The sequence below is a fragment of the Paramormyrops kingsleyae genome, chromosome 8 (genome assembly GCF_048594095.1).
Source record: "Paramormyrops kingsleyae isolate MSU_618 chromosome 8, PKINGS_0.4, whole genome shotgun sequence".
Taxonomy (NCBI): Eukaryota; Metazoa; Chordata; class Actinopteri; order Osteoglossiformes; family Mormyridae; genus Paramormyrops; species Paramormyrops kingsleyae.
This window is the reverse complement of record NC_132804.1, coordinates 7,829,150-7,844,158: the sequence shown is the minus strand read 5'-3', so window position 1 is coordinate 7,844,158 and position 15,009 is coordinate 7,829,150. Positions and strand designations below refer to the sequence as shown.

Sequence of the window (15,009 nt, the reverse complement as noted above, 5' to 3'; positions counted from 1 at the left end):
CTGACCACTAGGTGCGGTTTCAATCAAAGATAGTTAGACAGGTATCCTTGGGCAATGCTTTCCCCTCTTCCTGCCGCTAGGCACAGCTTCAATCTAAATAGGAATGAGCAGAGCTTCTGAAGACTCTTCAAAAGAGAGGACAAGGCAGGTGTCTCATATACCGACCAGTGGTGTGCAAAACATACTGGGTGACCCCCTCCGAAACCCAGGGACAGCTGGTAAGCGTCCTTGGATAGGGTAAGCATCCCAAAACAAGGATTGTTTCACATAAGATAAGAGCACAGCAGCCGTTGTTTTGCCTGTGGTTGTCGGTTGTCTGGGGGTTACTTGTCACGAGTTTTGCGTTTAAAGTTGCCTCGAGCCCGGTAAGCCCTGGAAGACTAGCTAGGGTGAGATGGTTTTATTTTTTTATATAGTTGAAAAGGAATGACAACAAGAAAGAACAAAACACTGAACAACTCCAGTAATTTCAAGAATTCCTTCCGTGCTCAATTTATCTGGCATCTTCTGTGGCCTGTACTAGGAAATGAGGTTACTGGCTTATCGGGGTAACTTGTCGGATTTAAGGTACCACAGTTTAAATGGACTTCATATTCACTCACTTATTTTGCCCAAATGTAAGTGAACGAATATGAAGTCCATTTAAACTGGGCTCAATGCCCTGAGTGTGTGCTCTTCTACCATCATGCGCTCAAGGACTTCAGCATTCTTTTGAATTTTGTTTTACCCTTGTTATTTCTTTTGTTTGTGTCATTTCTGTTGGTTCTTATCCTTCTGCCTTTGTTAGTTTTCCCTGTTTGTCCCTAGTTTTGTAGTAATGTGCTGCAATCCCAGTTCCTACTAGCTCAGAGTGTTTGAGTCCTTATAGTGTTAGTGATTACAACCCTCACTTGTGTCTTGTAACTCCTAGTCCCTAGTGTTTGGTTACTGGTCAATGGCTCACATCTGCTTGTGGTTTAGCCCCCCTGTTTTGTTCCCTGAACATGTTCCGTATTAGTTTATTTTCCCTTGTGCTTAGTTTAGCTTGATTTAGTTCTGGTTTTGTCTGCCTGCCTGTGTTTACGCCCCTCATCGTCCCTCATGTTTCTTGTTGGTTTAGTCCAGTTTTCAATAAAGTTCCTTTTGTTACTGAGCTGCCCCATGAATCATCCCTTCAATCATGCCCCACCATAACACCATAAGTGATAAGACTTAGGAACTTTCACTTTGATTTTGATGGACAGGGTCGTAAAAATTCTGCCATATTCTATGATTACTCGTCATTTTAATTTTTATTTATTAATGATGATATATTTGATAGCACTTGATTTTCATTTGTTCATTTTTAAATAATTAATATGCAGAGCAAGTTTTAAGATCATGCATTTATATGGCCATGGAGAGAACAGATGAACAGAGATTCCATCTGTAGGGTCACTTTGTGTCAACACCATGCCAAGCAGATCAATTGTGTTTTCCCGCCGTTTATCAATGCCATCACAATCATTAGGCTTTTTAAAGAAACTTCAAACACTCGGCTGCTGTGACATTTTGCAATGGTATGTAGTGAAATAGCCTACCAATGCAATAGCGAAAGCCAGCTACACAACCAGGTCATGAGGCATCTGAAGTATGTGAAATACTTTGTGTCAGACTGGAGTCACATGGTTGCACAGTGGTTAGTACTGTTGCCTCATGCATGGGACCTGGATTTGAGTCTCTGCTGTGGCTCCATGTGTGTAGTTTGCATGTTCTCTCCGTGTCGTTGTTGGGTTTCCTTCAGGTACTCTGGCTTCCCCCCACAAACCCGCTAAACTGGAGTTACCAAATTATGCATGTGTGAGTGTGCCCTGTGATGGGTTGGTGCCCAAGCCTGGATTGCAGCCAAATCTTCTGAGATAAGCTCCAGAACCCTACAACCCTGGATAGTATAAGTGGGTGCAGAAAAAGGATGGATGGATTTTGTGATTGGTTCAGCTCATGTGTCTGAATTTAAATTATTTTTCAAGTTTGGTCGGGAGTATAATTTAAAATGTGTAAACATAACATGGGTGTCATTTGAAATGTGTAAAAGAGTTACACTTAAGGTCAGTTGGTAGGTAATGAATGTGTACTTGAAAACAAACCAGAAAGAACTACAATATATGCAGTGATGTTACTTGGACCAGAATACACTAAATAGTTTCAAGATGAGCTACACATCAACCTTCTGTGTTTTTAAAACATGAAAACAACAAACCTGAACTGCTACATTCTTTCACACAATCAATGCTCAACTATCTGGTTCCTTCCATTCTCACAGAACTCGATATCTAAGAGCAGTGTGTGTGACGCTGCGAGTAAAGACACCATGCCTGTAATCCAAAGGTCACTGGATCACTTACTATGTTTGGTGGAGTAATATCAATCACTATGCAGCCTTGCTTCAATTTTGGGTCTATCTAAAATTTTTCCATTTCCATTTTGTCACCCATACAATGCCTCTGAACAATTTGAAAAAGATCCATCAAATTTTTGTTGAGTTTTCACACTAAGAGTGTGAAATGTCTGAAGCTGCCCTTTTCTTTGCTATCAATATGCAGTGCTGCTTCAGTTTTGGTGCAGTCGGTGTCAAAATTTGATCAGTTCCAAGTTCCAGTTTGTCACCTGGACAATATGTCTGCAGTTTTAAAATGATCCATCAAATGCTTTTTAAGTTATCATGTTAACGAGAAAGTGTCTGTGTTGTAGGACCAGTCCCAAAACCATGTATATTCCTTAGCCAGCAATTGCAATAAACATTTATATTACATATTATATGCTGCATTTATTAATTACGCACAAAATGTTTTGCGTATGGTACATTAGTCTGCATGCAGTGCTTTTAGTAAGTAGAGACTCAGGACCAGGGGTCCTGTAGGGCTGACCCCAGCAGAAGAATTAAATAGTAGGGGGGCCTCAAATAGCCCAGAGCCTCTGAGCCACTCCTCAGCACAAACCACGGAAAACACCAATGACAATGATCATAACTTCGAATGCTTCTGTTACCTGTTGAACCTGTTTGGTAAATGAAAGTAACATTTTTAGTCAGTCCAACAACAGAGAGTGAATGAAACGCTTTGAAAGGTAAGTTGTGGTTTTTAAAATGTTATAATTACACGTATGACTTTTCTATCTTATTTCTGATATATAATTTATGACATAAAACGTTGGATTACACAAATAATTTTAATAAATTACTGTTAATTTTTAAATATATAAAGTATATTTAGTGCCCCAAAAAATTAAAAAACTTGTTTCATGTGCGATATTTTGGGTTCTGAGATGGACTTGCGTCTCGTCTAACATATCCCCTGTTCTGTGCTTTGTGGGATTGACTTCAGGATTGGATATTTCAGTTCTACAATTCCATGTGTATAATATTAGGACATCTAAATGTGGAAGTATTACAGGTTGAAATTCACCTTTAGTTATTCCCTGGACCCTGCATAGGACAAGTGGATCTAGAAAGGGCCGGTGTGTATGCAGGTAGGGCTTTGGGATAACCTTTAGGTCAGCTGTTCAAACCCAGGTCTGAGGACTCTTCAGCCAGTCAGTCCTCTAATTAGTGACCTGATTAGGGAGATGCAGAGAAAACGTGCATACACACCGGCCCTTTGTGGATAAGATTGCCCACCCCTGTTCTAGAAGATGGATGAATATTTTATTATGAACATTAGATAATGATATTAATACCTCAGATGTCTTGATTGTTATTAAAACAAATATGTGGGCATGCATGTTGTATTTAGGAATTGGTACAGTATATAGAGTCATCCAAGTTCAAACTGGTTTTATTAACTGTTACGCAGTAGTTGTTTGTTAAGTGAGAGTAAGATTACGGTGAGTGACTGGGTGGTAAAACAAAAACAAAAAAAGCTTTTTTGTGGTTCTGTTCAGCTTTGGGTGATTAGTTAACGCGGAGTTTTGTAAGATGTATGTTTTGTTTGCTTGACAGTATTTTGGGCAGATTATGTTTTTTGACATCCCGTTCCCTAAAAGGCTTACCACAATAGGCCACAGTTATTATTAGTAACGTAGAAGTATTGTGATGGAACGCAAAAGTATTGCTAGAGAACACTGAACTATTTCAAAAAATATTTTACCACCCTGCTCGAATGGGTTAATTACAGTTTGAATAAGAATTTTTCATATCATGTTTGAACGAATGTTCAAATATTGGCTAAAAAGTACATACCTAACACGAAGTAGTGCCTTCTCAAATAGGGATATAAAAGTGAAATTGATGATGAAATGTTAGAACATCCTGTACTCCCTAATGACATTTATCTGTAATGTTTTGCCATTTTACATCATTTAAAGTCCCAGGCTGTGTTTTATTTTAAAAGAAGTTTCCTATTACAACATTGTTAGCCATTTAGCTCATTTTAACAAAATATCACCAGACATTTAATACAACATCACCTGACATTCCCTGGTAAAGTGGCTTCTATGCACAAACTGCGACATAATATGTATGTAACTTAATACGACCCATTAATTTAATTGTTTAAAAGTTAGGTACAGTGTCATTTTGTGGTTTGACTACATTTCTAAAGAAAAGAAAATATATACAAAATAACTCCCCATATTTAATCAGAAAACATGTTGGTTTTCCTTATTTGGAGAGGTTTGCTGTCTTTGGAAATATTTGCGATATTCACCTAATCTGCTCAAGGAGAATTACACAGGAAGCTAACTCTACATTTCACAGGGAAAAGTGCAGAGAAAGACAAGGGAAAAGGAGGAGAGGAGAACTGTCTCCAAAACGAGTGTCTCTGAGGAGCGTGAGGAGAGAGGAGTAACCTCCAAAATGAATGTGTCTAAGGAGCGTGAGGAGAGAGGAGCAGCCTCCAAAATGAGTGTCTCTGAGGAGCGTGAGGAGAGGGGAATATCTTATGACAGGTAAAAATTAATTCCTAATGATTGTATATGTGTGACATAGTCTACTTCAAATTAATTACAAAGAAATAAATAAAATGCTGCTCTCGCTGAATTCATGCTGGCCTTTGAATTTCCTGCCCAAACATTTCTGTTACCTGTGCACCATCTTTGCCCGGTAAAGATAAGCAGGAGAAAGTTGTCTATTATGCATTTTAAAGTAAAGCCATAGCAATGAAAATATTTTCATTGTAATATGGAGATGAGGTTAATTAGAAGTTTGCTGTCTATGTTCAAAACACAGGGTGCAGCAGAAGGAAAACGTAGAGACTCAAAGCTATCTGTCAGTGAAGTCTGATAGGTCAGAGCACAGAATAATAACCTTCAGTGAGCAGGATTCGCCTGATACAAGGTAATATTTTTTATTCAGGATCTGAGATTGAGCAGCATAGTTTACTTTTTTGGGTGGCATATTAGCACACAACAGTTATGTGACTCTTATTTTTCTCCTATGTTGGTTGAGCTAATTTTCTACCTGGTCAATGTTTGTAGACGCTGGAATGAAACCCCATGAACGTGAACCTGTTATTCTATGGTCCATCTTCATGTTTTCCATCTGAAAATGATGTTTTTCATGTTCTGTCCCCAGGGTCCAGCAGTCAAGCTGTCTGCAGAAGAATGACGAGTTTTTCAACTTCATATACAAACTGAAGGCATACGATGTTTTATATTTTTTCAATTTTCAAGTTTTACAAATAGAAAAGCCTTAAACATACTCAATTTGCACCCATGAAACCATAATATAATAATGAAATGTGTTGAAGAAAAAAAAAACATATGTGAATACCTTTAAGTCGAGTAAACCCGGTTGGGAACAGATTACAGTCCATTGTTGATCCCCAAACAGTTGAATATTTCTTGCAATCTCTCATGATTCAGGCCAGTTTTGGGTCATTATGTTAATTCAGAACCATCTGTCTGTTCTAAGCCACAGCGAAAATATGGTAATTTGTATGTGGTTGGTTGTATTCCAATGTTAAGTGTATATAACCCACATCTTGAAATTTCGTACTATAGTTTCATAAAAGTGGATCACTACACTACTAATATTTTTTACAATTTATAGTTTGATCTTTGTTTCCATAACTGTATGTTAGACTTCAGAACAGAATAACTGTATAAAATGTATAAACTTTTTGTATGTATTCAATTTACTTCCTATAGGATATTATGAGATTTGAACAGGATGAACTGAAAGAATTCAGGAGGCTTTTAAAACAGGATTACCCAGAAATCAGTGCAGGCCAGCTGGTGGACTGTGACACCCTGGTTGTTCTTAAGAAGATGGTGGAGAGCTGTGGTGAAGAGAGGGCTCTGGAGATCACACAGCGCATCCTAAGGGACATGAAGGACGTCACAGAGACAGAGGACAAGTGTAAGAGTTTGTTTTGTCTTTGGACAACAGCTGAAGGATTTAACGCTAAAAATGGCAAAATATCTATGCAGCTAAACTTTTGATGCCTGTATTACTGTACATGTCGATGTTATACATAGAATAAACTCATGGCTTTTGCTTAAAATGGAGATTAAGACAGGAACTGAATTCATGGCCACTAGGTTTTCCATAGAAATCTAAATATCAGCAGATTTAATTTCGCCTCCCTAATTAAATTATTGGTAAAGGGATTTAAATTTTCACTCTGAACACCATACATTATAAATCATTGTGCAAAACTTACTACAGCTGTCTTGTGATTTTTGAAAATGCACAGTGAAATGTTCTTGAACTTACAGTTGTTTGTTCTTGCAGTGCATTATATAAGAACATGTCAAATGAAAATGAAAGTCAAGTTGAAAAAAAAATATGAACACATACTTGAGGGGATTGCTAGTCAAGGAAATCGAACACTCTTGAGGAGCGTCTATACAGAAGTTCACATTTCAAAATATGGGAATAAAGAGACCAAAAATGACGGCAATGAAATGAATGAAGTGGAGATTTTAGCCAGAGCACAAACTGCAAAGCAGATTACAATCAAATGCAATGACATTTTTAAACCTCTAAGTGGACAAAGTAATCCCATCAGAATTGTATTGACAAAGGGGATTGCTGGGATTGGAAAAACAGTCTCAGTTCAGAAATTCATCGTTGACTGGGCTGATGGAGAAGCAAATGAAGATGTAATTTTTGTGTTTCCTCTTCACTTTCGGGATCTTAACCTTGAGAGAGATAGAGAATACAGTCTGATGCAACTTCTTCAAAAGTACTTTCCAGAGTTAAAGGAGCTTAGTACTGAATTTTATATGTTTAAAGTTTTATTCATCTTCGATGGACTAGATGAGTGTCAGTTTCCTCTTAATTTCCAGACAAATGACTTTTGCTCTGATTTAACAAAGGATGTATTGCTGGATGTATTGCTGACCAACCTCATTAAGGGGAATCTGCTTCCGTCTGCTCTCATCTGGATAACCTCCCGACCAGCGGCAGCCAAGCAGATCCCTCATGAATATGTAGACCAAGTGACAGAGATAAATGGATTCAGTGACGCCCAGAAGCAGGAATATTTCAAAAAGAGGTTCAGGGATCACAAACAGGTTGAAAAGGTCATGTCACACCTGAAAAATTTAAAAATCCTTGATGTTTTGTGTCACATACCAGTCTTTTGCTGGATTTCAGCTACTGTCCTTGAGCGAATGTCGAGTGATGAAGGCTGCAGCGGAATCCCCACAACTTTGGCGCAAATGTACATACACTTCCTGCTCATTCAGATAAACATGAAGAAACAGAAGTTTCAAGGAATCCATGAGGCAACCCCAATGGAGCTGTTAGAAGCTGAAAAACGGTTCATTCTGAAACTGGGAGAACTGGCATTCAAACAACTGAAAAAGGAGCAGTCATTATTTTACGAAGACAACCTGAAAGAGTGCGGTATTGATGTCACTGAGGCCTCATTGCTCTCTGGGTTGTGTACAGAGATCTTTCCTGGGGAAGATGTGGAGTCTCCGGGGAGAGTGTTCAGCTTTGTGCACCTGAGTGTTCAGGAGTTTCTGGCTGCTCTATATGTGTTTGAGTGTTTTACAAACAGAAATAAGAACTTACTTCACCAATATAAATCCAGCAAGGCCAAACTAATGATTACTGACCTACACAAGAGTGCAGTAGATCAGGCCTTGAAGAGTCGGAATGGACACCTGGACCTCTTCCTCCGCTTCCTTCTTGCCATGTCAATAGACTCCAACCAGATACTCCTACGAGGCCTTCTGCCAGTAACAGAGAACAGCTCACAGAGTCTTGAGGAAACAATCACATACATACTGGAGAAGATAAGAGGGGATCTTATTCCAGAAAAAGCTGTCAATCTCTTCTTCTGTTTGAAGGAAATGAACTACAGATTTCTAGTGGAAGAACTCAAAAGATATCGGGACTCGCATTCAGACGCAGAACTGTCTCCTGCAGAATGGTCAGCCATTGTGGTTTTGTTGCTGATATCAGAGAATGTGCAGGAAGAGTTTGATTTGAAGAAATACATCAGATCAGAATTTCCATTACTAATTCTTGTGCCAGTGGTGCAACTCTACAAAATCGCTCTGTAAGTATCACCAGTACGGCGAAAGTTAATATCATACTCCATACCATACATGAACTACATGTCATTCTGAACGTTCCTACAGATGATTCATGTCTCTCAATAATATAAGCACAGGACTTTGTTGACTGAAAAAACACCTAAAATGAAGTAGTAACCAAAACAACGACAATAATAATAACAATAATAATAATTTTAAATAAAGCAGCATTCTGGGATAGTATTGTGGTTTGAATCTTGCTGAAAGTTTTAAACATACTTTTTCTATATGTTGTAAGCAAGTGTATAATTATTTTTAGACTAAAATTGTAAATTTATGTGAAAGAGATGTTTAGAAAAAGAGTATTATATTTCTACGATATTCATGGTTTATGTAACATATTCTCTTCAGGCTGGACCAGTGTAACCTCACAGAGAAAAGCTGTAAAGCGATGGCCTCCACTATCACTTCAGAGTCATCACTTCTGAGAAAGTTAGATCTGAGCAACAATGACCTTCAGGATTCAGGAGTGAAGCTACTTTCTGAGGGACTGAGGAATCCACACTGTAAACTGGAGAGCCTGAGGTATGTTCTTACTGATGTGGACACTGAGGATGGAATTTCTGGAAACATGATGTGAATTATTTTCAGTATGATTTAATGGAGATGTTACAATCAGCTATGCTTTGATCTTAAGTAGTTATCGTTGCTCTGGTCATAAAGCAGCTGGTATTCAATCAGTTCATCATGATTTTAATTATTAAATTGAAAATGAGACAAACACATGCTGTTCTCAGGCTGAAACAGTGTAACCTGTCAGAGGAATGCTGTGAGGCCTTGGCCTCAGTTCTCAGCTCAGACTCCTCACAGCTGAGAGAGCTGGACCTGAGTTACAACAACCTGAAGGATTCAGGAGTGAAGCTGCTGTCTGATGGACTCGGAAATCCAGGCTGTAAACTGGAGATACTGAGGTGACTATTATTCCAAAAGCAGTAACAATATAGTCAGAATCAACTCACTCAAGGAATTTGGTTGTAGCCTAAGGTGTCTGTCAAGTTAGACAGACAATGTACAGACAGGAAATGTATCATTTACAGACAACATGCAATATACAAGCCATATACAAATTAATTACAAGACAAGTGATATAAAAAAGCAGCAATAATGAGTATTACATATGGGAATGAGTACAATACAGTACTTGTAGATATGAGGCAGGGTGTAAAGACAAGAGTAGCTGCGACACAGCAGAAGATGATAACTAATCAAGATGTTAGCTCTCCACAATAATTTAAATAACCCTCTGGATTCTTGAAATTACATGTGACAGATAACAAAGTCAGTTTAGTGTTTTGTATTCACAACATACAATGGGAGTTTATGAATGACATCTGATTGGCTCTGCAGGCTGTCGGGCTGTCAAGTCACAGAGGCAGGTTGTGCTTCTCTGGCTTCAGCTTTGCGTTCGAACCCTTCACACCTGAAAGAACTGGATCTGAGCTACAATCACCCAGGAGAGTCAGGAGTGAAGAGGCTCTCTGGTTTGCTGCAGCTTTCTTGCATCAAACTGGAGAAACTCCAGTATGTAGAATGTGTTTGCTTAGTCAATCCTACATACAGTTTTTGTTGCTTCCAAACTATCAAAAAATGCTCTGTATCTTTGCAAGCCCAGTGGTGGATTGGCATCCACTGTAGAATGCCCCCTGTCTGGTACCTTGTGCCAAGATAGGACTAAGGCTTACCATCACCCTACTTTATTTAACAGTGAATATCTTCTATCAACAAAATTCACAATCAATAATGATTTTGGTATATAAATACTGCAGCAGGTATACTCATGGTGAGAAGGCATTTCAAATTAATTTTATACCCATAATAGATTGATCTGGTGTAATCTTAAAGAGGAACCCTGCAAAGATTTGGCCTCAGTTCTCAGTTCAGAATCCTCACACCTGAGAGAGCTGGATCTGAGTGACAATGACCTGCAGGATTCAGGAGTGAAGCTGCTCTCTGCTGGACTGAGGAATCCACACTGTAAACTGGAGATCCTGAGGTCAGTATTGTTAGGGACCTATAACTGCAAAGTGGAGATACTGAGGTCAGTACTGTTAGGGACCTATAAAAGTAAAAAGGAGATACTGAGGTCAGTACTGCTAGGGAACTACAGTATAACTGTTACAGTAAGTGGAGATACTGAGGTCAGTACAGCCAGGGAACTGTAACTGTATAGTGGAGATACTGAGGTTAGTAGTACTGAAGGATTCACATATTAATATGAATACATTTATGTTGCAGATGTTAAAATTAAGTGTGGAATGTTTTTGGTTTGTTTGCCTGTCTGTCTGCAGGCTGTCAGGCTGTCAAGTCACAGAAGCAGGTTTTGAGTGTCTGGCTTCAGCTCTGCATGCAAACCCCTCACATCTGAGAGAGCTGGATCTGACCTACAATTACCCAGAAGACTCAGGAGTGAGACTGCTCTCTGCTGGCCTGGAGGACCCCAGGTGGAAACTGGAGAAACTACAGTATGTACTATGTACTTTCTAATTACTCCTTTGTTATATAACTGGATAAGATGTGTAAACTTTTGTGAGATTAACAGAAAAGCAGACTGTGATAGCATGACAGCAGTGAAGCTCAATTTGTGTTTCTTCTGCTTCTTCAATAGCATGGATTATGATGGAGAATCCAGGATCAGATCAGGACCAAGAAAATGTAAGTCTGATGAAGTCGGTTTCAGAATCTCTTCACTTCAGAATCCTTCCCCCTTTCTTCATCACTCTATTCAGGAGTCATCCTCATTCCTTTATTATCCATACTTTTTAAAATAATCATTATTTAACTGAAACTACCGCGGCAATGTAAATTAAACCATCCACTGGCCCAATAACAGAATCCAGTTGGGCCACTGAAGGTATTACATGCATGAAGGTCACCCCCAACATTTCTGAAAAATTAAGCTTTAATTTAAACTGAATTATTTCTGACTTCAAAACATCTGAGGTTTTCCTTTTAGGAGACATGGATATAATCACCGTAATTTAGCATTATACTAATTACTTCTAGATATTTCTCACTCTTAATTAAACTCTTAATCCATCCATCCATTTTCAGTAACTTCTTGTTTTCGTTTTGTTTTATTTTGTTATTAAAGTGTTACGGTACAAATTGTGTGTTTATATATGTGCAGAAACAGAAAATCATTATAAACCGAAGGTTAAATAATATGTGTTTAATGTTTTAATGGGATTGTTTTTCCATCCATTTTCTGTAACTGCTTGTCCTATTCAGGGTTCTGTGGGTCCAGAGCCTATTCTGGAGGTTGTGGGTGCAAGGCAGGGAACAACCCAGGAGAGGGCGCCAACCAACCACTAACTCATTCATTCTAGACTGATATTGCCCAGGATTCGCTTTGATCGATTTGAAATCAGTTTGGTCTTGGTTGAGGGACTGTAGGGCAGCTGCAGACTGGAACTATGTCAACATGATTAGTCAGTTCAGCCCTGGGACTGACCACATAACACAACTATATCAAGCACAGAAGTCAATAAAAGGAGTCAGAGCAACACAGATCCAGTAGAAGACATATGTACAAGTTTGACGGAGCACTTTTTATAGATCACACGATACTATGCAGGGGCTTTAGCTACTGAGTGGCTTCCCATCTATCCTGTGGATGCCCGTTAAATAACCCACCAATGAAAGAGTCCCATTGTATATAGTAATAACCTGATCAAGAACCCAGTGTGAATAGTTATTTTACAGGCGATTTAGCGATGGAACAAGAATGAGCCATCCGTCCATCTTTCCTCTGGGTTCTGTGGCTTTCCCTCCAGCATAGGACAAGCAGGAATGAAAAATAGATGGATGGGTATGCTTTGGGTAACAGTTTTTGTCTGTTTAAAGGGCAGCAGTGTGGTAGTAGTTATGGCATTTTTCATTCTTCTTTTTCACTGCAGATGCTTGCCAGGTCACACTGGACCCCGACACAGCACACAGACAGCTATCTCTGTCTGAGAAGAACAGGACGGTCACATATACATTACAGGAGCAGCCATGTTCAGAGCACCCTGACAGATTTAACTTCTGGTTCCAAGTTTTGTGCAAAGAGGGTCTTTCTGGTCGCTGCTACTGGGAGGCTGAGTGGGGGGGAGAATTTGGAGCTGGGATTGGAGTGGCGTATAAAGGAATCAGTAGGAAAGGAATGGGTTATGACTGTGTGTTTGGAGGAAATCACCTTTCATGGGCTTTACGTTGCCATGCAGGGAAGGATTTTCTTGCCAGCCACAATAAGGGGAACACTTGCATTTCCGTAACCCCCTCACCCAAAGTCGGAGTGTATTTAGACTGGGCGGCTGGTACTTTATCCTTTTACAAAGTTTCCTCTAATGAATTGACCCTCCTGTACAGGTTTTCCTCTACATTCACTAAGCCTCTATATCCAGGGTTTTGGATTTCCAATACAGGATCATCAGTGTCCCTCTGCCAGATGGACTAAAGTAATCTAAGTCAGTCTTGAGCATTTATATGAACAAGCTGATGTCACATAATGTAAAACAGGGTTTAAATATAGACAGAGCCAGGCAGAGCCCAGCTTTTCCTCATCATGTCCAAATCGCTCCTTACCTGAGCACAGCTCTACCTCCTTCAATGTTAATATTAACCTTTAATGTCCAAATTTAGTAAATGATTCACATTGAGTGCTTTAATAAAATGTCAGTTTTTCACTAAAATCATGTTTTTCATCAGCTTTAATATTGTTTCATTAATAACTCTAACCCGACATTCATTTCTCAAGCAAATGAGATACTCCAGCATGATGCCTTGAATTCTGACCCATGTTTTTTTATTTTGACTTATTTCACTTACCGTACTGCTGCCCAAACTTGACTTACTAGCTGGACTCTGATAGAGGTACAACATGTGTAAAAAGAAATTTGTGAATAACTTTTAATGCATTTTCAAGTTTCATTTACATGGTATGTTTTAAAAAACAATCAAATATTTAACCATGCAATATACAGTACCCATATGAGATAAAAATAACTTTTTAATCACAGTTTTTAGTTTATTTTGCATTGCTTTAAAGTGGAAGAATAACATTCCAACAAATTAAGATACTGCGTTGTTAAAATTGTGATCATAAATATATATATTTACTAATAAACTAATATAGAGAGTGGCTCATTTAGGCCCCGCCCCCCTGCCCTGTACCTCACACTACTGTATCTCTATAAACTGCCAGTAACTCTGGGAGCTTATAGCTTATAATTTAGCAGTTTGCTTGCTAGGCTGTGCTGATTATTACGCGTTTAAACTGTATCACTGTATTAGAACCCAAGTACATGCCTAAGTAGAGTTAGTTTAGACCAGGGGTCACCAACATGGTGCCTGCGGGCACCAGGATGCCCCCAAGGACCACATGAGTCGCCCGTGGACCTGCTCTAAAAATAGCACAACTCACCAGTGAGCAGCATCTAAAGTTTAATTTTATCCTGTTGCCATTCTTCTTTAATCACATTTGCATTTATATAGATTTGAAAATGACAATATCTAAAAAAAAGCATTTAAAACATGTTTAATATACATAAAGTTTAGATAAGTTTAGGTAAACGAGTTTAAAGTTGAATATTGATATTATGTTTCCCACCTTGTTAAGTCATTGTTGATGAAATCATAAAAATGATCAGTGTCTTCACATAGATGAGTATCATTAACCATTAATAATAATATATAACTAAAGGTAAACAGAGCAAATTTGTTATTTAAGAAAAGTGTATCAGACTGGTAGCCCTTCGTATGGCTTAGTACCTGTGAAGTAGCTCTCAGTTTAGACAATGAGAATCTATTTGTAACTGAGTGAGCAAATCACAGCCTGAACTTTGTATGAAACTTGTATTATATATATATATAGTGATGATGGTCTGTTGTATGATATGGTATATACTGTATATGTTGTATATTTTCGTTGCTGTAAAAACCAATAACAAATAAAAAATATTTTAACCTGTCTAAGGTTTTCATGGAGTTCATGATGTTCATTGTTTCAGGTTTTTTAGCTGCATTAAAAACTGAATACCCGGTCCCAATGTAGAACAGAAAAATGTACCCCTGGCTGGGCATTGTTTTTCTGAGGAGGGGGACAATATCCATGTTTTAATGGAAACATGGCTGGTGTAGGAATGGACTGACAACATGTTAAACTGGTGAAAAGAATACTTTTTCATTTGGGACTGAGATGACATCCAGAGAGAGATGTGGGACTGATGAAATGTCACCGCAGGCCCCTGTCTGGGTCGACACTTTCAGTCTGGTGAAATACGGTTTCCTTGGTAGAGCTTCCAAGTAGCAAAAGTATATCCAAAAAACAAAATCCTAAAAAGTTGTTAAAACCAAGAATTTATGCAAAACCCAGTAAACTCTGGAGCTCCATGCTCTAAGGTGAGGTACCCCAAGACTGAGCACCAAATGCTGTGGCAGCTATTAACAGGACGCTTGATGCCAAGGCTCAAAAGTGTGTATCGAGTTCGAAGGGCAATTTCAGATGAAGCTGCACTTTGACTGTAT

The 15,009-nt window shown here is 38.7% G+C and overlaps 3 protein-coding genes across 3 annotated transcripts; all 3 read left to right on the top strand.

Moving 5' to 3' along the window:
• The first annotated feature begins 6,711 nt into the window (after window positions 1–6,711).
• On the top strand, window positions 6,712–9,105 carry LOC140592245 (protein NLRC3-like). The gene is made up of 2 exons (XM_072715108.1): window positions 6,712–8,468; window positions 8,857–9,105. The coding sequence occupies exons 1-2, from the start codon at window positions 6,712–6,714 to the stop codon at window positions 9,083–9,085; spliced, it is 1,986 nt and encodes a 661-aa protein (XP_072571209.1). The 3' UTR covers window positions 9,086–9,105.
• A 111-nt stretch (window positions 9,106–9,216) lies between these two features.
• Window positions 9,217–10,989, top strand: LOC111858919 (uncharacterized). The gene is made up of 4 exons (XM_072714920.1): window positions 9,217–9,416; window positions 9,853–10,026; window positions 10,325–10,498; window positions 10,794–10,989. The coding sequence occupies exons 1-4, from the start codon at window positions 9,217–9,219 to the stop codon at window positions 10,987–10,989; spliced, it is 744 nt and encodes a 247-aa protein (XP_072571021.1).
• A 74-nt stretch (window positions 10,990–11,063) lies between these two features.
• LOC140592201 (tripartite motif-containing protein 16-like) lies at window positions 11,064–14,431 on the top strand. Its single transcript, XM_072714918.1, has 2 exons — window positions 11,064–11,157; window positions 12,402–14,431. Exons 1-2 carry the CDS (start codon window positions 11,064–11,066, stop codon window positions 12,938–12,940), a joined length of 633 nt encoding a protein of 210 aa, XP_072571019.1. The 3' UTR covers window positions 12,941–14,431.
• Window positions 14,432–15,009: the final 578 nt, after the last annotated feature.